We start from the raw sequence: 27,654 nt of genomic DNA on the forward strand, positions 1-27,654 counted from the left end.
TGTTTTGTTTTAATATGGTTTCTGTAGGAGGACAAACATGACACGTTCTTCCAATTCATTAATATTATAATGAAGTTAAACTTGAGGCAGCATTGTACATCAGAGTAGTCCCGTGGTGTGTTAATCTTTATAGGATGCACTGCATGGAAAAATATATTTCTATAGCTCCCCTCACATTACATAGGCGCGTGTGTTTAGATGGACAGAAAAAAATAATTGCTGTCTGAAAATTATATTTCTTCGGGTGTCTGAACAGTTGCTTTAATATTGTCTAAATACTAGAGGTGTGCGAAATTTCCGATTATTCGCGATTCGGCCGTGGAAGATTCGGGAACGATTCACAAACATTCAAATTCCGATTATTGAAATATGTCAAGTAAAGCGGAAGTATCAGTGGGGAGAACAAGTATTTGATACACTGCCAATGAGTTTCCCATTTCCCCACTGTAAAACACACACAGCGCGCCGCGCGGTCTTCGGGACGCAATGAGGAATGGAGCGAGAGTAGCTAAACATCATGCTTGTCATTACCCGAGGGGCCGGGTAATGACAAGCATGATAAAAAAACAACAACATACCAGACTGCTGCCGAAAGCTGCTACAAAGTACGTCCACATAATGTTAAGGTAGATATCATATTTATATAGGACTAGATGCAGAACAGACTCGGTGGCGATAGCAGCACATGTAGTGAAAGCTAGATGCGGGCGTTAGTAAACGGCCGCCATCTTAAAGGAAAAAAAAAACTTCCCTGCAAGGCTGTTGTAGCGAACCTTCCAAGCAAACCTAATTAACTTTTTATCTAAAATACTCCTAAATCGGTAAAATATTGACTTGAATCTGTCTTTAAAATAGTTTTAAAACTTTCACATGTCGAAAGTAGACAAAAGGGAAATTATGGAATAACAGGAGCAATTTTAACAACTTTAACGGTTGATTGACAACATTAAATTAATTGACTGTAGTTTAAAGCTGCTAATACAGAATGAGGATTTGAGTATATTAATTATTGTTTTTAACTGACTTGATACTGAAATAGTCGTTTATTGAAGCCTGCGAGGCTTTTAAAAAAAAAAAGTTTTTGTAACTAATGTACAAAACATTAGCGGGGGGGGAGTGTCATCAATAATCTTTTTATAATCGAATCGTAGCCTCTAAATCGTAATCGAATCGTTAGGTGCCCAAAGATTCCCGCCTCTACTAAATACATTCCAAACCCAAACCACCCTAAATTGTCTCATTATTCGCTATATGATAACCCTTTAGATTTAGACGCTGCCACTGCCTGAATGGCCTGAACTTTTGGAATCTTGATTCTTATGTGAGCTACTTTGTATTTTCTCTCGGTGTTTATTTAAATTTCCTCCTACATCATGTATAATATTATAAGAAGACATTAAAGCCGTTAAGGTACTGTGCGTGATTATCAGTTTCTGTTGCATTGTTTGCTTTGTGGTAATTGTTATTTCTTTTGTGGTCACAGGTTTGCACCGTGGTCATTGGCTACTTGCTGGCAGTATGTTTTAAGTGGAGTCTTTACACTGAAGGCTATCTAAGGTCCGCAGCCTTGCCCGTCTGGATGACTCTACTTTTTTACATTGGTTAGTGAAAGAAATATGAGAAAGACCCTTCTTATTTTTAGTGCAGTACATTCTGACCTTCTGTGTTGATTGTGATTTGAGTCCACTGTAAATTGTAGAACAGTGTGTTTGTCATTTGACATTTAAAAGTAAATATTTGATCCAGTGTCTTTGACGGGCTCGTGGCGGGTTCCCTTATTTGTGGTGGTGTTGCTGCTACTGATCGTGGGTTCCCAAGAGAAGCCTCCAGTCCCTGGTAGAGGTGAGACTTGATGAATGGGCTTTGTGTGTATGCTCTGACCTGCTGTCAATGCATACAAATGCTATCAACAAATGCTACGGTAAACCCACAAATAGGGAAGAAGCAAAGAAAAAAAACAATGTAAACATCGTTACCTACTTGACTATTTATATGTCCTACCACCACATGTGAAAAGGTACTGTAGATGCCCGTGCAAGTGGCCAAGGAAACACATTCATGGGTGCACGTTCACTTACTGTGTAGAATAACATAGAATATTAGTGTAATATGCATATTCATAATCTAGATTCTGTGGCCCGTAACTGATGCCCAGCCACTAACCTGAGAAAACAACTGCACTGACCGTTATTTGTGGACACACCCGTCATTCAACAGGAGTGGCCACACCTTTTAAAGCCATACACTAAAGATCACGTGTACCGCACCATGGAATGTGAGATAGGTGAACCAAAGTGCACCTCATGTGTACTTTGTTGCTGTATTATTTAAAAATGCAAAATACATGTTCATCTGATTCATTGGTGGAATAACTCTGCTGTAGAGAAATTTGATTGCTGTATCACAAACGAGATAGTTGTCTTAAATCAAACCAATCATTCTCAAATCCCATTCATGCGACATTTTGTAATCTTGAATTTGTACCTGAATCCTAATGCACTAATCCTGTGACTAAATTACAAGAGCTACAGTGGTACCTCAAGATATGGAATTATTGGTTCGAGTGGTTTCGCATCATGATATACAGTATATAATGAATCGCATTTCATATGTAAATCGTCTAATTCATTCCAAGCTCTACTAAAACACCACAATTAAATTTGCTGTCATGTCCTTTGATTGCCTATCTTTATTTCTAATGCTTTGTCGTCCCCTGGTGGCGCTTAGATGTAACGATTTTGTTAGGTTCAGGACATTCTACAGACGTTATTACATCCCCACTAATTGAGCTCATGGCAAACATAGTGCTAAAAGACAAGCTAACGGGCAGCCATTTCTTGCTATTTCGTCTCGCTGTTTGTGCTTTGAAAAAGCATTGATTGTAAGTTATATTCTTTTGCTTCATAAAAGTAACATTGTGTTGCACATCTTGGTGTGTATATTTCGTTTGTTTACATTTATAGTCAAACGTAGTAACATTATTGGATTGAGCTAGCGTGAATTATCTATTACAGTACGCATTCTTTCGTATGCTGGATAGTTTTTCGTAATATGAAGTGGGGGGGGGGGGGGGGGGAGCTTCGAAAAACTTTTCGTAAAATGACATTTTCGTGTTCCGAAGCTTTCTTATCTCAAGGTACCACTGTATATTAAACAATCCAAAAAGTCTTGATGATGTGACTTATGTGATTGCATAATTGAGGTTTTCTTTTCCTTTAACAGTTGTTTGGACTGTACTGTGTTTTTAATATTAACCTTTTAATTTATGTCAGTTGATAAAACTATTAGAAGTCACTTACTAACCTACAGCTATTGTTTCATTACATTCTTTTGGGGATTTGATTTCTGAAGTGATTTTGTGTAATATGAACTCTTTAGGAGAGCTGACTGGGCAGGTGTTGTCAATTGCTGCTAACACTATTTACATGGCCATCTCCTGTGGCAGCCCGCAGTCCAAAACTGAGCCCAGTGAAGCATGTACTACAGGTGACATTTTTTTGTTTAACTTTATTAACGTTTATTAAATGGGATGTTGTGATTATGCAAATATGCACTATAAAAGGGGGAAGTGAATGATAAATAATTGTGATACTGTGGTTGTGTAAACGTGCATGCATGCATTCATTCATTCATTGCATGCATTCATTCATTCATTCAGATTTTACATTGGAAAGATGTATAAAATGACGTTTTTTCCACTTTTTTTCCCCCCAAAGTATGATTAAAAAACTATATATATTTTAATGTTTTTTAAGCACTTCAAATGTAATAATCAAGATGTTGAACATGTTACTGTCCCACTGAATTATTTTTAAACAAGAATAAAGCAGAAAATACTTTGCTTAATTAAATGCTTCATTGAGTGAGTCCACTCAAATCTGCTCAAGCTGCTCAGTTATATGCAATGAGTTGCCACAGCAACTGTTTAACAAGTTAAACGATGATTGACACATGCAGCGCTTTGAAGTCTGGTTCTCTGGCATGTTCAGACATGAAACATCTGTCAATCATCGTTAACTTTGATAAGCAACTCCAGTGCACTCACTGCTTGACCAACAAAGAGCAGGGAGAAGGACGGAGGGAGCGAGAGTAGCTAGGGATCACTGTATAGCTGTTTAAGTGTGCTAATAATAGCTGAACACTTTATGTTCGGGCCACTTTTTCATAACATGTATAACCTCTCCCCATGTACACATGATGGAAAAGACTCAACGGACAACTTCCCTGGCACATCGGGGTTCCGCCAGAACTCAAGAGGAGTCCCGTCTGGTCTCTTCCAGAAGACGTCCTCCCACAAGGCCAGTGACATTTACTTCATCCTGCTGGCGTGGGCAATCGTCCTTGTCCAGATCTGGTTCAACTTGTGGGTCCTACAACTCCTGCCCATCCCAGTGGCCGGTAACATGCACCCTGGCATTCTGTATTTTCCCTCTGAGATGAATGCCTCACACCTGGGTTGATTATTTAGTGTGGGTGATGAAGAAGCTGGTGGTCCATTTTGGCTTGAAGAGCTTTGCGGCAAGGACTCTGAGCTCATGGTGGGTCGTGCTGGAGAAGTTTGGGCGGGAACGAGAAGAGGCTCTGCTGCCTGGTCCAATCAAAGGATTGGCTCAGTTCCTGCTGCGTATTGACACAAAGGTATTGCTAGTGCTTAGTAAGAATATCTATAAGTGGACCTTATTGTAAATGGTCACACTCACACACACTGTAATATTCTTTAGTTTCATGTTTTGTCATGTCTAGCATTTTACTTGTAGGTTTTATTAGGGTTAACATTTTGTTAGCCTATTAGCATAATGCATTTTTGAACATTTTAGGGAAAATATTGCAAACAAGTTCAACAAACCTTTTTACCTTGATTCAACCTTAGCGGATTACATGGGTGTGCTGACAAGTTAATAGGCTGACTGAAAGACTAAAGCCACCTAAATGGTATTTGGCATGTTTTCAATTGTACTTTTTTTCTATTACTGTTGGAAAAGTTATACACTAGACAAGGGGGGGGTGTCCAAACGATGCCCTGCGGGCCAACTGCAGCCAAGTTTTTACTGGCCTGCAGCAAATTATGAAAATAATATTGACTATGGCCCGTATTAACGCTTGAGTTCAGCCTACATTCTGTTGACCTTCTCAAGTTCAATACTAGATAGCTCTAGATTGCCTCTCTACATGTTTTACATTATTTTGATATTTATGCCATTAGGCTAATGATACATCCTCAAATAGTGGCTTTCGGTGTGCGTTTAGTTCAAGTAAGATTCATTTATTCAAATGTGTAAGGGAAGAGTTAATGACACTGTGATTGAATCACAGACAACTGTTACTTTGGGTTACGATGATAGTTGAATATTTAAAAGGTTCACATTATTTTTTTTCCCCACTCGCTTGTCATTTAATTCTTGTTCCCTTCAAACAACCAATGGATTTGTAGGTCGTATTTATTATTCCCAGATTAGTTCTAGTACAATCACATTGAAGACACATCTGACAGAAAACTGGCTGAAAGAGTATCTCTATTATGTCATCTTTGTCAAGTATGCTCTTGCTGCAACGCCGTAAGACTTTGCTGGTATGTGTTTGTTCCATGTTTTATGACTAATTGGTTTTTTGCATGGATTTAGGGGGCAGCGTCTGTTTAGAGGTGAGAAGTTTATTCTCATAAGTAACACCCGTGGTGTCTTATTCAGCTGAGGCCATTATTTGACTAGGGTATTCAATTCTCAGACAGCACATGAGGCACTTCACTGTTAAAAGTCAACACTCCACTAATCACCTCTTGCTTGCCACGTGTCTCCCTGGGGTCTGCACCCAAATACAGGTGTTGTGATGTTGTTGCACGCTGGGGGTTGTGTGCTGACTGCTGCACGAATCTTTCCAATAACAACTTTCCTAATGTCTCTTTGTCTCCTCTCCAAGCTGTGGCATTGGCTTAACAAGCAGGTAACGATGAGAGAGGCTGTTAGCTAAGTACAGTATGTGTGTGCAGATGAACAAAAGAGGGGAAAATTGATCAATTATTAATTTGTACAGTATGTGTGAGAGTGAAGGCACTGGGTTGAACTCATTCATCACCTGCTGTCTACATGTTTTTTCCTCTTGAGTTCCAGCTTTGATTTTCATTTGTCCTTAAGGGAAGCTGCAGCAGTGGATGATGATACTGTATTTATTTATTTACTTATTTTTTTAAGTTCCACGGCTGCTGCATCTTCTCTGACGGTTTTGCTTGCGCGCGTGTGGCTTATGTTGACTGCAGTGCAGCAGAGGGCAGTCTTTGGCAAGAATACATGCTTGTGCAGCCCTTTATTTGCTATTGAAGTTGAGCCTATCCCACCTGACTTGGGTAAAAGGGAGGGTACACCGTGGACTGGTTGGTAGTCTCTAAAAGGGTGCATATACTACAGGGGGTGGATAAAATAATGGAAACACTGACATTTTGGCATCATAATCATTGAACATTATTGTTAAAGAATGGCATCTTGTATGGCTGGCACAATCCCCAGACCTCAACATAATTGAGCATTTACGGTCAGTTTTAGAGATTCAATTAAGACGTTGATTGCCATAGTCTCTAAAAGAGTTTTAGGGTATTCTAACTGAGGAATGGCTTAAAATTCCTTTGGAAAGAATTCACAAATTGTATGAATTAGGGGTGCACGATATCCATTTTTTGAAACTGATATCGATAGCTTCCTGCTCCTCAAGGGCGATACCGATAATATATCTATAATTATATATAATTTTTAAATGTATACTATATTCACTTGAGTTTTTGAACACCTGTAGGTCAAAAATACTAGTAGTGGATTCAGCATAGATTCGCCTTTGACCTAACTAGAATATTCATGATGATATGAACATTATTATAATGAACAAAACAAAGACAAGAACAGTTTTGATTTCAAAGTGTCCGTATTAATTTTTTCAAACCTAATTTGAGTCAGTCACAATCAGTCGATGTCATTGACGATGTGTTCCCCTGAACAATAAACTAAACTGAACTAAAACATACAGTGCCTTGCAAAAGTATTCGGCCCCCTTGAATCTTGCAACCTTTCGCCACATTTCAGGCTTCAAACATAAAGATATGAAATTTAATTTTTGTCAAGAATCAACAACAAGTGGGACACAATCGTGAAGTGGAACAACATTTATTGGATAATTTAAACTTTTTTAACAAATAAACTGAAAAGTGGGGCGTGCAATATTATTCGGCCCCTTTACTTGCAGTGCAGCAAACTCACTCCAGAAGTTCAGTGACGATCTCTGAATGATCCAATGTTGTCCTAAATGACCGATGATGATAAATAGAATCCACCTGTGTGTAATCAAGTCTCCGTATAAATGCACCTGCTCTGTGATAGTCTCAGGGTTCTGTTTAAAGTGCAGAGAGCATTATGAAAACCAAGGAACACACCAGGCAGGTCCGAGATACTGTTGTGGAGAAGTTTAAAGCCGGATTTGGATACAAAAAGATTTCCCAAGCTTTAAACATCTCAAGGAGCACTGTGCAAGCCATCATATTGAAATGGAAGGAGCATCAGACCACTGCAAATCTACCAAGACCCGGCCGTCCTTCCAAACTTTCTTCTCAAACAAGGAGAAAACTGAGCAGAGATGCAGCCAAGAGGCCCATGATCACTCTGGATGAACTGCAGAGATCTACAGCTAAGGTGGGAGAGTCTGTCCATAGGACAACAATCAGTCGTACATTGCACAAATCTGGCCTTTATGGAAGAGTGGCAAGAAGAAAGCCATTTCTCAAAGATATCCATAAAAAGTCTCGTTTAAAGTTTGCCACAAGCCACCCGGGAGACACACCAAACATGTGGAAGAAAGTGCTCTGGTCATACGAAACCAAAATTGAACTTTTTGGCCACAATGCAAAACGATATGTTTGGCGTAAAAGCAACACAGCTCATCACCCTGAACACACCATCCCCACTGTCAAACATGGTGGTGGCAGCATCATGGTTTGGGCCTGCTTTTCTTCAGCAGGGACAGGGAAGAAGGTTAAAATTGACGGGAAGATGGATGCAGCCAAATACAGGAACATTCTAGAAGAAAACCTGTTGGTATCTGCACAAGACCTGAGACTGGGACGGAGATTTATCTTCCAACAGGACAATGATCCAAAACATAAAGCCAAATCTACAATGGAATGGTTCAAAAATAAACGTATCCAGGTGTTAGAATGGACAAGTCAAAGTCCAGACCTGAATCCAATCGAGAATCTGTGGAAAGAGCTGAAGACTGCTGTTCACAAACACTCTCCATCCAACCTCACTGAGCTCGAGCTATTTTGCAAGGAAGAATGGGCAAGAATGTCAGTCTCTCGATGTGCAAAACTGATAGAAACATACCCCAAGCGACTTGCAGCTGTAATTGGAGCAAAAGGTGGCGCTACAAAGTATTAACGCAAGGGGGCCGAATAATATTGCACGCCCCACTTTTCAGTTTTTTATTTGTTAAAAAAGTTTAAATTATTCAATAAATTTTGTTCCACTTCACGATTGTGTCCCACTTGTTGTTGATTCTTGACAAAAAATTAAAATTTTATATCTTTATGTTTGAAGAACAAACATAAAGATATAAAATTGTATTGTTTGAAATGTGGCGAAAGTTTGCAAGGTTCAAGGGGGCCGAAAACTTTTGCAAGGCACTGTAAACCCAACAAGTATTGTGCTTTGTCAGCAGATAAGACTTGGTGCAACAGGAGAGGAGACTTTTGTTGTCTTGGCCCATGAAACAACTTTCTTAGCAAGGCAATTATAGAACAGCAAGCCAATCAATAACCAAAGGCCTTTCAACAACTTGAAACCATAACACAGTAAAATGCAAACATTTGCTAATTGCCATAGTAAGGTTTATCACTCAGTGATGGAAAAAATATGGCCTCTAGAACAGTAACAAAACCTTGCACACTGGGAAAAACAGGAGTGGAAACAAACGCACACATCCCAATCCACCGACAGCGTGCCAAAAAAATGATAGAGTATATTATTGGGCCTATTAATAATTGGATTTATTGGATAAGTATTGGATTTATTGGGATGGCATCATAATTCCTATTATTGGACCGATAATTATCGCACTGATAATTATCATTCACTTCTAGTATGAATCAATACCTCGGAGAATTGACCTACACCATGTTAAATTTTTTATTATTTTTTTTAGGTGTTTCTATTGTTTTGTTCAACCCCTGTACAATATGACTACAAATAACTGATAGTGGTCCTGAAAAATAGAAACTCAATGGAAATTTTCCACAGTTGTTCAGATTCAGATGTAAGAAACTTATTCACGGCACAATTAAGAGACAGAAGCATGACGTTTTAATTGATGTGAGTTTACACCTCAAACACGAATGATAGTTATGAAATGTGTTATGAAATTTTATACGAAATGTATCTTTACATCATTGTACTGAAACGTACACATTACAGAGCAGAGAATAACTCTTTATGTTTGCTGCAATTTTTTGGTTATACAAGCAAATGGCTAACGTGTGTAAATGCTGCTAGACTTTGTTTCTTGCACATCTCTGCGATAAAGATCAAAATATGTATGTATGGGGGTGTGTGTGGCTTTGCCGCTTGCTTTTTCCTCCTTAAAAAAATGTGAACTTAGGTTCCTTTTTCAAATGCAATCAAACTTATTAGAAGCACACTGCCTGATCTTTGTGTTCTTGAACATACGGCTGCCTTCCGCACTTTCATTTAATTCTCTTTCCCGTTGTGTCTTTTGTGTAGATGGTGGTGTGGTTGGAGCGCTCGCTGGATAAAATTATCAGCATCTTTATCATCATCCTTCTGGTCACTGGGACCCTTCTCATGGGGCTGTTGCTCACAGCGATGGTATGTTATTTTATTTATTTATTTTTGAGTATATCTGTAGTCCCCGGGTTACGAATGAGTTCCGTTCCTACACTGGCAACGTAACCCGAATTTCTGTGTGAGTCGGAATTAACCCTTTAAGTACCCCTAAATCTCAAAATAACTATCCAAAAAGTCCAAAAGTATTGCATTTTGTTTAATGATGGAAGATACACTGCTCTCTGGTGGCAGTGTTGGGTCTGACTGTACTGTCGCCCAGACTCAGACGTCTGGTTTGGCCCACATAAGGCTGTAAGTTGTTTCAGCAAATACATGTTTGTGTATGCATTTGTAATTGAGTTTACAGCTACAGTTTGTGGAGTTTCGTAAGAGCGATTTGCTATGAGAACTGTCAATACGTCAGCATTTGTAGCATTTAATATAGCAAATTTTTGTTAAGTAAATTAGGTGAATTTAATCTACTAAATTTACATATTGATCAGACTAGATGGAGGTTTGAATAACAATTGTTTTGTGTCAAGTGTTTTATTGTTTGTGTCGTTTTGAACATGATGTACAGTTAGGGGTGTAACAGTACACAAAAATCTCGGTTCGGTACGTACCGCGGTTTTGAGGTCACCATTCGGTTCATTTTCGGTACAGCAAGAAAAAATGCAAAATATAAATGTGCTAGTTGTTTATTACACACCTTTGTGCTTTCAACAATAGGAACATTAGCCTATACAAAGCTAGAATTCTGCTCAAAAAGTAGCGGGTATTTAAAGGTAATCCAACAACAATTTGCCTTTCAGACGCCGCGTATTGGTCAGCTTTCTTTCTGAAAGAAAGAAGAAAAAAGAAGTCCTGTGCTAAAGAGAAAAGCAATCCCAGTGACAAAGATTTTAACATGTATTTTACAAATGAAATGCCTCAGTTAATATTTTTTTCCCCTTATGAACGGTTTTCAAAAGCTTTATTGGTGGATTTTCTCAAGTTAAAGCGCCACACTGATACACAGATCCTGCTTACACAATCTTTCTTATTATTTAATTACAGGTGTTTTGGCTCATTTCAATTTATTTTATTTAAATGGGCTATCATTTATTTTATTATGTGTTGATATTATACAAATGTGATGTAGTATTCATTTATATTGTATATTTTGTGTTGTGTAACTTTAGTTCCTATGTGAATATTAGTTAGGGTTTTGTATTGAACACGAGGCCGTGTTGGTTATTATTATAGCAGAGAAGACAGCAGTAAATCAACAAAGACAAGTCAACTGTGCCCCGATCTACCACTCAAGACTCAAGAAGTGGGTTACGATTACATATTAGTTTGAAAATCGACCGGATCCACCGTATTTTTACACGAGTGACTTCCGGTCTTCCCGATCCTAGCTACCGGTAGTAGTATTGACGCAGGAGGGTTGCGTCTTGCGTCAAATAATAAACTCTGCCGTTCTTTTCGCGTGCGTCGTGTTGAGCCGCTTCTGGGATGCGTCTAACACGCGGCCGCACTGCGACTGGTGTGCATTGGCTGATTGACTTTAACGCCCGCGTTTCACTGCGTTCTCACGGCGGCCACGTTGTCGCGCCATTGACGTTTTTGGGTTATACTGTCCTACTGTGTTGGTCCTCATTATAGTAAAGAAGACTGAGTAAATATAGTCTACACAAAGAAACTGTAACCCGATCGACTCACAGCCTCGAAAAGTAAGGGTTACATTACGTCAGAAACTCGTTCGGTACGCCTTCGTTCCGAACAGAGCACCACGTACCGAAACGGTTCAATACAAATGCATGTACCGTTACACCCTTATGTACAGTGGTATGAAAAAGTGACTTAGTACCTTTTGGAATGACTCACATTTCTGCATAAAATCACCATCAAATGTGATTGGAGCTTTGTCAAAATCACACAGATGAAAATACAATGTCTGCTTTAACTAAACCCAAACATTTTTAGGTTTTCACATTTTTTTTTTTTTTTTTTTTTTTTAAAACCTGTCCTGTTCAGCTGTTTGACACAGAGAATGGAAGTCTAAGTGCCCGGATTCTGAACAGTTTTAATGTTTCACATTGAGAGTCTGACATACTCCCATTGTGATCATTCAAAATACCTTTTTATTATGACAAAGCAGCGAACAGGAAGGGATTATGGGGGGACAGAAGAAAAGAAATACAAGAGAAGAAAAGAAACACATACACAAACAACAAATACATTGAACATCTAAACTAGTTACTAATATGCTGGTGCTATCGTCAGCGAGATGTATTTCCGGTTTACACCATGTGGGGGCCAATTGGCCAGTGAAAGAGGAGAATGGGGGTGGGGGTGTCTATAAGACTATAAGCTAAGTGATTGAAAGGGGTAGAGTGTACACAAATCAGTTCTGTGATCTAGAACCCAGTAATCGTGTGAATCTCTTATGAGTGTAAGCCCGTTGGCGACCAACCCTACGCCGCCGCATCGCCAATCCCGGCACCGGAACCCCCAACCCGAGCATGCCCTACCACATCCAGCAGCACGCAAGCCCCACCGGGCGCGCGACAGCCACGCAGACGGGCGGAGAAACCGCGCGGGCGCCAACCCAGGGCCACGGCCCCCACCCAGCTAGCCCGGGGAGGGAGGCAGGGAGGGAGGGCGGGCGGGGGGATGGGGGGGCCATGCGCAGCCCATCCCTCCTCCCGCCGCCCAGCAAAGGAGCCACCGTCCCCCCCGGGACCCAGGGTGGTCCCCCGGGCCACCTGCGTGCCCATCAACCGGCCTTCAGGGATGGCAGGAGGGGACGCATCACCAACCCCACGCCTACACCCACCCCCGCCCGCCCACCCGGGCCACGAGCCACAGCCACAGCCCCCCAACCGGCACGGCACGCCACGGGACCCCCAGCGGCCCACCAGACCCCCAGCGGCCCACCAAGCCCCAGGCAAGGCAGGGTCCCCCGCCGGTGCAGGCGACACCCCGCTGATACACCGGCGCCCAGCCAGCGACCCGCGACGGAGCGCAGGGCGGATGCCCAGCCAGAGAAGAGAGGGGAAGGCGGAGGCAGGAGAACGCCCAGGAACTGCCACGGGGCGATGCAAGATCGGAGACCCGACCCCCCAACCCACTCCCGCGGCCGGCAGCCGAGGCAGAGGGGAGGCCACACCCCGGGAGCCACGCCATATAGAAAAAGTGTGGGACCCACCTACTACCCTATTACTGTGGCTGCCAGGTTCCCGACTGGCAGCCATCACCCAGCACCGTGATGGGGGTGTGAGGGAAGGGTAGTGCAATGTATGCATTAAAATAGGAGAGCTTGGCTTGGGGCAGTGGGACCGCAGCATGGAGTTTCTGTCCAGCCGCCAGTCCCACCGCCCTTTGCCGGAGCTCTCCTGTGGAGTATGATGTGTGTGGTGCATTTAAAAAAGGTGCAGGGATGGCGGGGCCTGTGGTGAGGAGGCAGCCGTGAGCCCCCCCCCAACAGGTCCCAACCATCCCACAACCTTGGTGTGTGGTGCATTAAAAACAGGGGGGAGTCGGGCTGGGACTGTAAAGCCCCGTCCCAACTCTCCCCGGAGAAATGTATGAGCATGTAAGTGCCAGGGTGAAAAATATTTACAGTGCCGAAGTGAGAAGTGCGTGAGTTAAGAGGCAGGCTCCCGCGGGCGTGGCCCTGTCCACCAGAACCACCGGCCCCAGGGCGGAAGAAGCGTCAGGGCCTTGATCAATCCCCGCCCCAGACCACCCACGGCCCCTCCGCGACCGCCCACCCCCCTCCCACCCACCGAGCACCCACCCCGCACCCCGAGCAGGCGCCACACCAAGCGCCGGCGACCAGGGGGCGTCATCCCCAACGGCAAGGGACAGCAAGCCTCACCCTAGGCCCCGCGGGCCCCAAGAGGCCCCGCTAACGACCCCGCCGGCCGGGGGGCAGCCGCGGCCCAGGGAGGCGGACAGGGCCGGAAACAGACCAAGGGGAGGGAAGCGCACCCCCCACAACCCACCCCCGGGCCAAGAGGGGCGCGCGGTATGGCACCAGAGGGCACATCCCCGGCACCCGGTACAGGGAGACGCGGCTCCGGCCGGGCGGACCTGGGAGGGAACCATGGCTGCCGCATACACCCCCCGGCCCCCACCCCAACTCCACCCCACCCCGGCCGGCCGGGGAAGGGCCGTGGCCCCGGACCGGCACCCGCGCGGCCCCCCCACCCGCCCACGACACCAGCGCGCGCCCGACGGGACCCCCCGCACAGCCAGACGCAACCAGACAAGCCCCGGCCGAAAATCCCGGGGGCCAAGACCGGCGGCGGGACGGCCCAGGGCAGGACGCCAACAAACTCCACCTGTAAAGCTGATAGAAGAAGAGGTTTATCAAACACCATTAGATGTATGCCAAGGACCAGTGAAGTGTATTATTTACGCATAGTTCCTTAATTGTTCCAAGTCTGATAAGTAATATATAGGGTGTTCCAAAAAAAGTTGCATATGATCCCCAGTAGCTGGAAACCAAATTGTCTATGAGTATCCTTGTAAAATAAGCCCATTGACCGACTAAACTGTGAAGGAAGAAAAATTATTTATTACATGCTGTTGGGAGTGTATAAAACAGTTCAGATTTAAACATGTCCAGTTTCCAGCTGCAGAAGGATGCATACAACTTCCCTGGACACCCCGCATACATCCATTTATGTATACATTTTTATTATTTTTGTGGCATTCCTTCGCAGGTGAGAGAGAATCCTTAGTCTATGTTCATCATTCTTGCGACCGTTTCCCACTGTTGTTCGTATTTGTCCATTTTATTTGTCTGTTTGGCAGATATTTTCTCTAATGTTATATATTCAATGATTAGATTTAGCCATTGGTTAATGCTAATGTTTTGTTTGTTTTTCCAATTCAACAATATTGTTTTTTTGGCTATCGTTAGACTTGCTAGTAGTGGACGGGTTTGATGGATAGAGATATTCACTGTATTCAGATCGCCAAGCAGACAAAGAGTTGGAGACAATGGAATCCTGCAGTTCAATAGGAAAGAGAGTTTCTTCGTTACCTGTGCCCAGAAATCTTGTATTGGTTTACATTGCCAAAGAGCGTGAAAGTATGTATCTAAAGTATCTTCGTTGCAGCTTGTACATTTATCGGATTGGGAGAACCCCATTTTGTGCATTTTAGATTGAGTAATAGGCCATCTGTGCAGTATTTCGAACTGTATAAGCTGAAGGTTCTTATTCTTTGTCATTATAAATGCATTTTTACAGATGTTGGACCAATAGTTATTATCTAATGTTACCGAAATTTCGTTATTCCATTTTTCGATTGGTAGGCAAGTAGAGTTGTTACATGAGAGGGCTTTATATACTTTTGAAAGTATTTTTTTTTGTTGAGGATGTATATTTATTATTTTATTTACGAAAGGTGGTGGGTCTAACGTACCCGTTAGTGATGGAAATTTGCTTCTGATGGTTGCCCTGATTTTATTGTATTGAAGGAAATTGACCCCTTTGATCTGGAAATCTTGTAATATTTTTTCATATGACATGAATGTATTATCTTTAGGTTTTCATATTTTAATGAGGATATTATGCAAACAATGACAGAAGGGCGAAAAATAAGTGAACCATCACATTTGATATTTTATGGCCCTCCTTTGGCAGCAATAACTTCAACCTGACGCTACCTGTAGCTGCAGATCAGTCTGGCACATCGATCGGTACTAATCTTGGCCCATTCGCCTCTTCAAAACTGCTGTAGTTCAGTCAAATTCCTGGAATGTCTGGCATGAATCGCTGTCTTTAGGTCATGCCACAGCATCTCAAAGGGGTTCAAGTCTAGACTTTGACTAGGCCACTCCAGAACGTGTATTTTGTTCTTCTGTACTTCTGTGTTTTGGATCATTGTCTTGTTGCAGCATCCATCCTCTTTTTAGCTTCAACTGTCTGACAGACGGCCTAAGGTTTTCCTGCAAAACATCTTGATAAACTTTTGACTTCATTCTTCCATTAATGTTTGCAAGTTGTCCAGGCCCTGAGGCAGCAAAACAGCCCTAAATCATGATACTTCTTCCACCATGCTTCACGGTGGGGATGTGGTGTTGATGTTGGTGAGCTGTTCCATTTTTCCTCCACACATGACGTTGACGTTGTGTGTTACTCCCAAGCAACTTCGGTTTCATCAGTCCACAAAATATTTTGCCAAAACGTCTGTGGAGTGTCCAGGTGCCTTTTTTCGAACATTAAACGAGCAATGGCTTCCATCGTGTAGTTCTCCTATGAACACAATTCTTGGCCATAGTTTTACATATAGTTGATGTGTGCACAGAGATATTGGACAGTGCCAGTGATTTATGTGTCTTTAGCAGACACTGTTGGGTTCTTTTTTGCCTCTCAGTATTCTGCGTTCAACTCTTAGCGTCATCTTTGGTGGACGGCCACTCCTTGGGAAAGAAACAACAATGCCAAACTCTCTCCATTTGTAGACAATCTCTCTGACTGTCGCTTGATGAACATTCAGACTTTTAGAGATGCTTTTGTATCCTTTCCCAGCTTTATACAAATCAACAATCCTTGATCGCAGGTCTTCAGACAGATCTTTTGACTGAGCCATGATGCACATCAGACAATGCTTTTCATCAAGACAATTCTTACCAGGTGTGTGTTTTATAGTGGCCAGGGCAGTTTTAAACCACTCATCAGTGATTGCGCACACACCTGACTTAAATTGTTTGGTAAAATTTGTTTTCAATTGCTCTTTAAATCTCCTTAGGCAGAGGGTTCACTTTCTTATATTCCCTTCAGTCATGGTTTGCATGCTAAACTCATTAAAATATGAAAACCTTTAAATGTTTGGGGGGATTTAGTTTAAGCAAAGTTTTTACACCTGTGAGATTTTGACAAAGATCAAATCACAGTTGATGATTTTATGCAGAAATGTGAGAAATTCCAAAAGGTTCAGAAACTTTCATACCACAGTATGTATGTGTGTTACAGCTTTACAAATGGTCAAAAATGAAGGAAAAGCTTCAAAAAGCACAACTGCCTTGTTTAACTGTCTGTAAAGCTGAACAACTTTATTGAGGACAGAAAACATCATATTAATAAAGTACAAAATAAGATACTGTGAGGTACAATAAGGTACTGTTTATGCGACTTAAAAAAAACTTAAAAAAATATATATACATATATAAATAATGGCGGACGAAACTCCGGCTTTGTAAAGTCAAAATCACGCAAGTCGAGTACATAGTAACCCGGGGACTACCAGTCCTCTTCTCCATTCGGCTTTTCCATTCAGGTGTCTCTGCATTATCGGTGTTTACACTGTTGGTTGTGTAATTCCAGGTACACCACGAAAGCGCTCACATCATTGACGTCACAAGTAATCTTATCAATGAGACAGTCTCCAACCATCCAGAATGGGCAAAGTATGTTCTTTCAGATTATAAACGTGTGGATGGATCCGGTGACTTCCTTCTGTCTTGATTGTTTTCCCAGCTTGCTCCCAGAAACTCGTGTGGTCCAGAAAGCTTTGAATTCAGCCGCCACCAACGTCTACGAGCACGGGAGAGAATGGATAACTCAAAAAGTTGGCATTTAACTATACATTATTGTACGCTATTTGTTGTATTTTCTTAAATGTAATTGTGGTATCTGTGTGCAGCTTCACAAGATTTTAGGAGACAAGGTGAACCATACAGATGTGATTGAGAAGCAGGTGCTAGAGCTTTGGGATCGACTTTACCACTCGTGGTTTGTCAAGGTAGCAACGAAAGCGGGGTGGATGGTTTCATGAGAAAATATGCCTTATTGTAAACACTGACGCACTTGTTCCTAGAACGTTACCCACTCGGGGCGCCCCCGCAGTCACAAGTTGAATATTCAGAGAGGAAACAGCTGGTTGGTGGACATGCTGGACTGGAAGGATATTGCCTCCTTTCTGCAGGAGAATATTGAAACTCTGTGGTCTGTAAGTGTTGATGAATTCTTTGATTGGTTGTAAAACAATGTTTTAAAATTGAAGCCATTTACTCTCAGATCTTGGAGTCTCTCTGGGTGGTGATGAGCAGGAACGTTGGCCTCCTTATCTCTACGACCACTACACTTCTCACTGTGTTGTTCCATAGTGGCACAGCTCTGCTCAACTTTGTCCTCAGCGTGGTAGGAAAACTACTCCAGTCACTAACTTCTAGTGGTGTACAAATCCATTATTGTCTTTTTTTGTTTGTTTGTTTTTTGTTTTTTTTAAACCTGCCCTGTTCAGCTGTTTGACACGGAGAATGGAAGTCTAAGTGCCCGGATAGTCTGAACAGTTTTAATGTTTCACATCGAGAGTCTGACATACTCCCATTTTGATTAATCCATTATTGTCTTATCTTAGGTGATCTTCTTGACCACCCTGTTCTACCTGCTGAGCTCAAGTGGAGAGTACTACAAGCCTGTCAAATGGGTCATCAGCCTGACTCCTCTCTCACAACCAGGACAGTCTTCCAACATCATTGGGCAATCTGTGGAGGAGGCTATCAGGTAGAAACCACAAAGTATTGTGCTGTATGCTATTGTCTTTGCAATATCACTTTTCATCTGACGAGACGACGTGGCGACAATACAACACAGTAGTTTCTCGAAATATGTTCATGTCAGGGAAATTCAATTTTGAACTCCAAGACAAGTGTTACCTCGATAACTCGATTAGAGAAATGAATACGACCCCAACCATGGATTGCTTTGCTTTGAAGGCTTTATGAACAAGAGCTCTCGGGTACAAAATGATGTGATTCAGCCAGGTGCTGTGATCACCCAGAAGTACAAAAAAGTACAGTCGAGGCTGGACATTTATACTGTTGAAAGGGCGGTGCCGAAGCCCACCGTGAAACGAAACTTACTACGAAACGAAACTAATCATCTCACAAACCGGGGTATTTTTCCATACAAAAACATCTTTGAGCTGAGACCTTGAACACCGGTCCCGGCTGATAGAGAGTGAGTCAGATCTGATAAGGGGGTCCACAGACACCCATTGTATTCATTCAGGGCATATTGGAAAATACAGGAACATAACAGTCCATATTTGGGCATATTGTGATACAGTCTATGGGAAGGCACACTCAAACAGGTTAATATAACAATGATGCTCTATGCTACAATGTTCTCATGCAAGCATAACAAAAGCATACAAGATATGATGGTTGTGTTTTAAACATGAATAAAATTGTCTCACAGTTCATTATGCGTGACATTTTCTTATTGTACTTAGAATGCGTCAGCTTGCATTGTAGCATTGTTTGGGTCGTGTCACTCATGTGAGATGTGCTGCGCCTCTCTCTCTTCCCTCACCAGAGTTTAGGATGTGTTTCAAGCTAGGCCGCCCTCAATCTTGCTTGTTTGGAAACATGGTAGGATTTGTTGTCTAATCTTGGCAAGAGAGAATATGCAATGTTGCCTTAGCCTTTAAAAGTCTGTGCTGAGTGATTTATCACACTGTAAATTTAACTCGTAGCATCAACATAGCATTAGCATCAACTTTAGCGTGGTGAGCATCCTTTTAAACACTCACTTTCATTTTTTTACCTAGTTCGTGGCTTCTAGGTGGGTTTAAATGAAAATTATGTACTGCTGTTCCTACTTAGCATCTATTATCAACACGAAGTTGGCATTTCCTTGGAGACGCTATAATATGTGCTCGTCTAGTTCTGTTCATTTGAAATTGTTGGAAACCTTTATTTATGGAGGAAAACTTTTATGAATTTTACAGATAAAAACAGTTTGAATAACGGTCGACTAAAACTAACGAAAGTTGTATGAGATTTCGTCGAGTAGAAAATTTTCCACCACTAATTTTGCAGCATATTTTCACACAGATCAGAAGTAGATGTGTAATGCCTTTATCTTTATACTGTAGATATATACAGTATATGCCTGAATTGGTACCATATTAATAACATATGGACAAATATCCGTGTGTTTTTGCACAGAGGCGTGTTTGATGCCTCTCTCAAGATGGCGGGCTTCTACGGCCTGTACACTTGGCTCACTCACACCATCTTTGGCATCAACGTGGTCTTTATTCCGTCAGGTGAGTCTCATGCCAAGAGCAGCGTATTCTTGTTTTTTTCTTCCCTTCATCTACAACATTTGTTTACTCCCAATAGCTTTGGCTGCCATCTTGGGCGCCGTTCCCTTCCTGGGCACATATTGGGCTGCCGTGCCCGCCGTGTGCGACTTGTGGCTGGCACAGGGTGAAGGCGTCAAGGCCGTGCTACTGCTCGTCTGCCACCTGTTGCCGACCTACTTTGTGGACACCGCCATCTATTCGGACATCTCTGGGTGAACATTCATTATGAAGGCCTGCAAAATTAAGAGATGATTATTCATTTGGTCAAGAAAAACATTCAATGCGATACATTGTTATTTATTTAGTAATTGATTAATGCAGTATATGACGGAAAATACTCAGGTGACTTGAAGTTCCGTTCTGAGACCCCCAATTTAGCCAAATTTAAAAATTGTCCTATATGCATGTGTGATACATCATTGGAAAGCTCAAAATCTCAATTTTCTGGGGGAAGAAAAATTTTGAACAGGAGGGAGAGGAGGGAATTTTTTTTTTAAACCCTAACTGAAGGTGAGAGCATGAGAGCGCATAATTAAAGACACTATGATTTTAACTAGATATTATCGCATAATTATCTTGTTTCGATCCCAAAAAATCGGTGTAGCATGTCTCAGAGTGTCAAGACAAAGCTGTGAATGGCCACAGCCAGACTTTTGGGGTATTTTATGGCTGAAACGCGGTAATATAACAAGGGTTGCAATGCAGAACTTACAGACCTCAAGGAATGGTTGAAGATTTTCAAATACAGTATTTACCCTTTTAAACTTTTTTTTTTCTTCAATTTTTCTTTGGATCGATTATCTTCTAAAATGCGACTAACAAAAAAATAAAATTAAGCATAATTTATGAGATCTGTGACCTATTTACAGACACTATTTTTTTCATTGTGACATAATTTGTTTAAAAGTTGAATAATGACTGAATAATTTTATAAAGTTTTTTTTTTTTTTTTTAAACTAAATATTATACATCAATTAATGATTCTAAGTTAAAAACTATAGACATGTTGAAGAATATAATTCTTATGGCTGGGCTGAAACAAAAGCGGTTATGTGGTGTCTGTAAACGAGGGTTTCCAGGGTAAAACGGACAAATTAGAAATAGTTATATAGTAGTATAGTTATTGTTCTATCAAACAGTTCTTTTGGCTTAAAATACAGCAGTATATTTTAAAGAGGGGTGCAAGAGCAGAAGCTGCTTTTTCGGCCTTGTCTGCGTTTTCCGCCAAATGCAATTTAAGTGCTGTGCGATTTCGGGGGGGGGGGGAATTCCACTATCTCATTAAGCCATTTTATGTCAAAATAACGCTATGCAACAATCATTAACTCATTCTCTGTCCCTGTCTATCAACATCAATGACAGCCAATGTATTAGATGTTTAATTTATTCTTGTACCATATGTTTGTGTTGTTTTGTGATTTTATAACATGCCTGCTTTTCCGCTATAAGGATATCTAATGACCATTTCTCATCATTGATTTCAGAAGTATCAGCACTGTAGAATTAAGTGCTGTTTATTATTTTTTTATTATATAGAGTATTGTTAAACTTGACGAATTTGACGATACCTAATAAACTATTATGAACAATCCTTCATTCGCTGCCACCCTCCCACTTCAAATGGATTGAACATCTACTAGTGCTAAACTCTAGTGGTAAATTTAAATTCGCAAGTGAAGGATGGTTGGATGCCACAAAATTGGACGTCTAACATAATCTTGAAAAGGGTAACAAGCGCTCAGTTTTTCAATTTTGTGTGCGTAGCTGGCAGTCACCTTGGGTAGGGCGACCAGTGGTTCGAGACTAGATACTATTTCTTCGTACTCGTTGGTACGATGACATCATTTTAGTGCCATATAGGTATGGTATAGATCCAACTCGAGATATTACAGCTTGACGTGTGTGTTTGTTTTCAGTGGGGGTCACCCTTACCTGACAGGCTTGGCAGTGGCGGGTGGCGCTTACTATCTGGGTCTGGAAGGCGCCATAATCGGACCCATCCTGCTGTGCATCCTGGTGGTGGCGGCCAACATCTACAGTGCCATGCTGATGAGCCCTAACTCCACGACCCCCACGCCCATCCAGGCGGGCTGGCCGCAACCCGGCAACAGGTCGCTACAGCAACCAGCACGCTTGAAAAACTAAAGCCGGGCACATTCTTTCTACTTAGAAAGTTTTTCTCTCCCTCCAGGCTTTTCTCTGAGGTGACGCCTTCCATCCTGAAGAAGAGCAGTGAGTAACAGTCCACTGGCGGGACATTGGCCGGCTCCTCCGCTTCTCCCTGAGCGGTTCAACTCTACACTCCCAGCGAGATGGCGCCTCAAGCAAGCCCGCACACCCACGATGCTTTGCTGCGGCTTCGCTCCGGGCAAAACGGCGCCTGTTGCTGCTCTCCAGTCGCAAAGTTGATACAAAGTTGTCTCGTTGGAAAAATAATTGATTACCGGGTGAGATGATTTTTGAAACGCACATGAAACTCACACTAATGCACAACTTAATCCAAAAGTGTCCAATTTGGATGATATGTCACTTACTGAATGTGTAAGGTTTCAAAAGACCACATTGGGTTCCAAAGTTTTTTACCACTATCCACCTTAGAAAACAACAAAAATCAGTTTTTCTTTGTTTCACATGGAAATATGTTATTGAACAGCAATGCTGCACTGATTGTTTGCTGCGACAATATTGGCTACAAACTTTGAAAGAGAAAGAGTAGACACTTTTTTGACCAAAAAAAAGGTCTCTCGTGCTTTACATTCTTTAGTTTAGAACTGGGGTGTCCAAACTTTTTTCTCCGGGGGCCCCTTTCAGAAAAAAATCATTGGATGCAAGGGCCAGCTTGAAATCCTTTGTTAATAAAATTATCAAAGTCTGGTAAAAATAAAAAAACTATTAAGTCATTGGCTGCTATTGACGGTAATAGACGTCCAATCAAATTTGACTGGGAGGCTGGCGGCGTTCGTTCAATGATGAACACCTTGCCATTTGAAATGGATTTAATATTGATAACTGTCAATGGCAATGAGTGATTTAAGTTCACAAAATGATCCAGAGGATATAATGCAACAGAATTTAGACTGATTTTCAGGTTCTTGTGCGGGCCAGTATAAACAGGGCAGCGGGCTGTAGTTAGGACACCCCTGGTTTAGAACATGGATTAATTCATCCGAAATGTTGGTTTTTGACCAAAAAGCGAAGAAAAGCATGTCAATGAGAACAAAGACACCAATATTTTATGCTCTTGTCATACCTTAAAGGTTGACAGAACAAAAGAAAGACTGAGAAAGGGCTTCTGGTATCAAAACTATTTGCACAAGCCAACTGTGGAAAGCGTTGCAAGTGATGCTGACTCAGGTCCTAGTTGACTATCAGTGGCTTTAAAACATTTTGTTCATCATTCACTCCATGTAGTGAGTCATCATTTCTCACAATTGACACACACTTACTAGAACAGGTAGTCCAGAGGTTACGACGTACCCGACTTGCATGATTCTGACTTTACGACGCCGGAGTGAATAGGGCAACACATCAGACGTGGACGGTGCAAGATGAAGCCCCTTCACCACCTTTCTGACAATACCGTCGATCAGGGCCAATTTGGTGACTGGTACCTCCCCTAGGTCTGCCTGATAAATAAGCCTAGGGATAGAAAATTAGTTCAAAACCCTCATGCATTGTGAGGGATTTAGAGGGGCCACTGTGATCCCCTGAGCCACCGGTCCACCAGGGGGATCACATCTGGTGTTGCAATGCCTTGCCCCGGGCTTGCCTGGATGCTTAAATAACGGTTTCCCCCGGAGGTATCGTGTATGATTTCTCCTCACAGCCTCCTTAATATGCAGTCGTTAACTATGCCCCTGTCCATGTAGAACCCATGACACTTCCTGGGCTGCACACCTGAGCCAGTCAGCTGGCGGAAATACTCCAGGATCCCTAGGCTACTCCCCATCCTCCGATGGCCCCATCTCAGTCCAGAGCCTGCCTTCTCAATTGAATGGATAAGCGGGTCCGTTGCCAGGTTGAAGAGCTGGGGCAACATCGGCTCCTCCTGCTTCACTCCAACCTTCATCCTTATGAGCTGTGTTACGACAACCCCATAGCCCACCCTTTTCGACAAATCCAGATATGTTTCGAATCAACTCAATAACATGTCTGTCAACACCCCATTCTTCTAAGGTACACGGGATATGCTCATGGGAGAGAGTCAAATGCCTTCCTGAAGTCCACAAACACCACTGCCAGTGGTTCCCCCTTCTTCCTTGAGCACCTAATAATTCTTTGCAGTGTCATCAGGTTCTCTGCGCACCCACTCGAGGAGGCGAGGAAACCACGCTGCCGAGGGTTAATCGGACAGGCCCGAGTCAACCTTATCATCATTATCCGCCCAAACAGCCTCAGAACCACCAATTGTCACTGGGCGCCATCCAGACACTGTGCCCGGCTCGGATTGATGTATTTGGGTAACGGCTTAGTTTGGCACTCCTTGAAGACACAGGGACTGACTCCGCGTGCCAGCCATGCTGTGAAAAGCCTTGCCAGTTGCTTGCCCTGAGGATCCCAGTTGAACAAAGCCTGTTTGGTACTCCTGTCTGGTCCGGAGGCTGTGCCATTTGCCATTCGGGTCAAGTTTTTCCTTTCTTCTTCCACCAGGATAGGGGTGTAAAACTCCTGTGCACTTCCTTTCTGTAACGCATCTCGGATCCTGGTCTCCACCAGGTCCGGTAGCAGGACCGGGTCAGCCAACGGCTCTGAGAGCTAAACTGTCTCTGACACTGCCGCTTCTAGGCTGTCGCCTGCCGTGTCGACTTGCAGTAACCTCCTTTTGCTCCTCACCTGCTCTGCCGTTTTGCCACTTCCCAGCTCATCAGCTGTGAGCTGATTGGTGGCCTTATTGTTACCCCTGTACACCGCTAGGAGCCGGATAAGCTTTTCGACTTTTTCGCACTCCAGAGCTTCTTGGATTTGGCCTCGTTCCAGGCTCCTGAGTGGGCGTGCCGCCTGGTCTGGGAGACACCAATCACGGACTTGAATCACGCGAACTCTGGAATGTCACTACTTTCGTGGAAGGACCACAGTGATGTTGCGTTCCACCTGAGGGTCAGAGGGGTCAGACTCTGGAGATGCTTTCAAGGTCGATTCAGCTCCTGTGGTGAGGGCTATAGCGGGCTTTGGTTCCAGCACGATCTCTTCCCGCTGTACTCTCATTACCAAGCCGTCATTGATTCGGACGCCACCGAGGGCACTCCGAGAGGAGGACTAGTCGAGGTCCACCCGCTCCCCCGGCTCTGTCTTCTTCACGGACCTGCATCTCCATCGATAACTGACTTCCCACGGGAGTCTTCCCATCGGTCAGTTGCTGTTGCCACTGACCTGGACGGGACCTTATCACACACTAGCAGTGGGCGGTTCCATCTACCACTGGGCAGGTCGCTTCGCCAATGCCAAGTGTGCCCAACTGTAGCACACAGGCGCGGAAGCTTTGCCCACACACACACAGGGTCCCTCCCCTAACCCATGTGGTGCCGCTTCTGATGAACCAGAACGCCAATCCTGGCCACGTCTCTTCTTGGACTTTTTCATTATTGTTTGTGATCGCAATCCCTCTCTCCCACCTCAGGGCATGCTGCTTTGCTCGTCAACACCCGCCGCGTACCTTCGCGATGCTTTGTTTAAATTAAGCAGTTGGATTCCCCCCGGTCCGCACCAGTTTTAAGACAGCTGCTAGGCGCCGGCTGAGGCAGGCGGGTGGCGCCCGGCCTGGGTTTCCGGGGCGGTCATCAGGTCGCGGGGTCCAGCCAGGGGTGCGGAAGTGTCGGCCGGGCTGCGGTAGTACGAGAGGATACGCAAGTACAGGCATTTGGTCTAGGTGCTTGGCTGAGGAGCCAATGGTGCGAGGCTACCATCTGTGGGATTTTGACTGAATGCATCTCAGTCAGAATCCCACCTAGCCACAATGACACAGGGGTGCGATCCCCCCTAAGCTCTCCCTTTCCCGGCGCCCGACGTGCCTCACGTGGCCATTTGGGTTAAGTCACCAGCATAGGAACAGAAGTCGTTTGTAACCCAGGGACTACCTATAACTATAACGATGTATCTATACTGAAAATTCTCCCAACTAATTAATGTGAAAATACGCGTTGGCCATATAATAGTCATGCAACACCACCATCTATAGCAGGGGTATCCAACGTTGGTTCTCGAGAGCCCCTATCCAGCTTGTTTTCCATGTCTCCCTCTTCCAGCACACCTCAAATAATCAGGATCGTTATCAGGCTCGTGCAGAGCTTACTGATGAAGTGATCATTTGATTTAGGTGTTTTAAAGGAGGGAGACATGGAAAACAAGCTGGATAGGGGCCCTCGAGGACCGGAGTTGGCTACCCCTGATCTATAGGGGATATGTTAGTCATAACAGTGAAGAACAAACCTAAATTGAACAAAATAGGTGAAACCCTTTTCCCATGCCAACATGTTGAAAAACATCTTTGATAAAAGACAGTACGTTACCCATGGTGGCAAAAGCACTTGCCATGTGCAATCTTAGTGCCAAAGAACTATGTTGAAATTATCCTATTAGTCTGATAGGAAGGGAGTGCTTTGTCCCTGTCTGTAGAAAATGTTACTTTGTTTTAAGAGCAATTTTTTTTGTAGGGCTTTAAACCATTTTGTTTTATCATTCGTTCTGCACAAACCTGAAGCATTTGCACGTTTTTAGTTGATTCCTAACACAAAAAAAAACCTAACTTGTGTGCAATCACAGTTAATGCAGATTTTGCACAAATACACACTGCTGCTCTCCACAAATAGTCATTATTTAGTTTTTATTAAAGAAGCAGGAAGGAACTTGTTTGCATCGGGGCTTCCTCTACAGTCGGGAAATCCTTTGATGACAAGTCAAGTTTACAAACTTGTTTTCATCACCGAGAACTCAACTGAGCAAACTGTTTTGGGAGTTTTTTTTTTTTTTCTTCCAAATTTCAATCAAACAAATCGATATCATGGTTTAGGTCCTTTTTTTCGCCCATAATTAAGGAGGCCATCCATTAATTTCATATTTATATATCTATATTTTTAAATATACATATATAGTTATTAAATGGTGAGGAATTAGCAGGCCTTACTATCTAATGCATTTTTATTGGCAGTCAATGGGTGCCAGCAATAAAAATGAAAACCACCCTCCTGCAAAATGACCAAAATGGAGTTTGCGCACTACTTCTCAGTGGTTCAAACATTAAAGATAACATATTCAATGTTTTCATCATACCAGCACTTTTTTGACTAGTAGTGCTCGTAGCAACATGAAGCCTGGAATGTTATCTGTGGCTGAATGATCACACATTAGTGTGCACGTGTGATGGATGCGATCGGACTTCAGGTTGTTGGCTATAACAAGTGTGACTTTTTTTTTTTCTTTTTTTTTGAAGTGTGCATAATATCAGTGTTACCCTCATTTGTTTTTATCTGTTGGTTTTCCTCAAATGACTGGATATGCACTGCCAAATAAACACCACCTTTAAAGTAGATGTGTCCTGATAGTTTTTTTTTTTTTTTTAAATGGTTAAAAAAAACCTAGACTTCATCAAAATTATGAAAGAGGGGGGGGGGGGCAAAAAACCCCCCGCAACATTAAAATATTTTATTTATTTGGAAAAAAAACACACTTTTGACTTGAAGCTCCGCTCTCAGACCCCTAATTTGGCCAAATTTCAAAATTGTCCTATATGCATGTGTGACACATCACT

General features: G+C 42.8%; 1 protein-coding gene across 1 annotated transcript in view; it reads left to right on the forward strand.

Moving 5' to 3' along the window:
• The window catches only part of tmem245 (transmembrane protein 245), a 30,482-nt gene extending 3,049 nt beyond the window's left edge, over positions 1-27,433 (forward strand). The window contains exons 2-18 of the mRNA XM_057834342.1: positions 1,484-1,601; positions 1,747-1,842; positions 3,379-3,486; positions 4,207-4,398; positions 4,469-4,638; positions 5,917-5,940; positions 9,753-9,857; positions 17,141-17,223; positions 17,294-17,384; positions 17,460-17,558; positions 17,634-17,765; positions 17,834-17,956; positions 18,177-18,322; positions 19,771-19,871; positions 19,948-20,122; positions 21,827-22,021; positions 22,102-27,433. Of these exons, the coding sequence (XP_057690325.1) occupies positions 1,484-1,601; positions 1,747-1,842; positions 3,379-3,486; positions 4,207-4,398; positions 4,469-4,638; positions 5,917-5,940; positions 9,753-9,857; positions 17,141-17,223; positions 17,294-17,384; positions 17,460-17,558; positions 17,634-17,765; positions 17,834-17,956; positions 18,177-18,322; positions 19,771-19,871; positions 19,948-20,122; positions 21,827-22,021; positions 22,102-22,150 (2,007 nt within the window). The 3' untranslated portion in view covers positions 22,151-27,433. The remainder of the gene's footprint in view (positions 1-1,483; positions 1,602-1,746; positions 1,843-3,378; positions 3,487-4,206; positions 4,399-4,468; positions 4,639-5,916; positions 5,941-9,752; positions 9,858-17,140; positions 17,224-17,293; positions 17,385-17,459; positions 17,559-17,633; positions 17,766-17,833; positions 17,957-18,176; positions 18,323-19,770; positions 19,872-19,947; positions 20,123-21,826; positions 22,022-22,101) is intronic.
• The last annotated feature ends 221 nt before the right edge of the window (positions 27,434-27,654 follow it).

This window comes from Corythoichthys intestinalis, chromosome 4, assembly GCF_030265065.1.
Source record: "Corythoichthys intestinalis isolate RoL2023-P3 chromosome 4, ASM3026506v1, whole genome shotgun sequence".
Classification (NCBI taxonomy): domain Eukaryota; kingdom Metazoa; phylum Chordata; class Actinopteri; order Syngnathiformes; family Syngnathidae; genus Corythoichthys; species Corythoichthys intestinalis.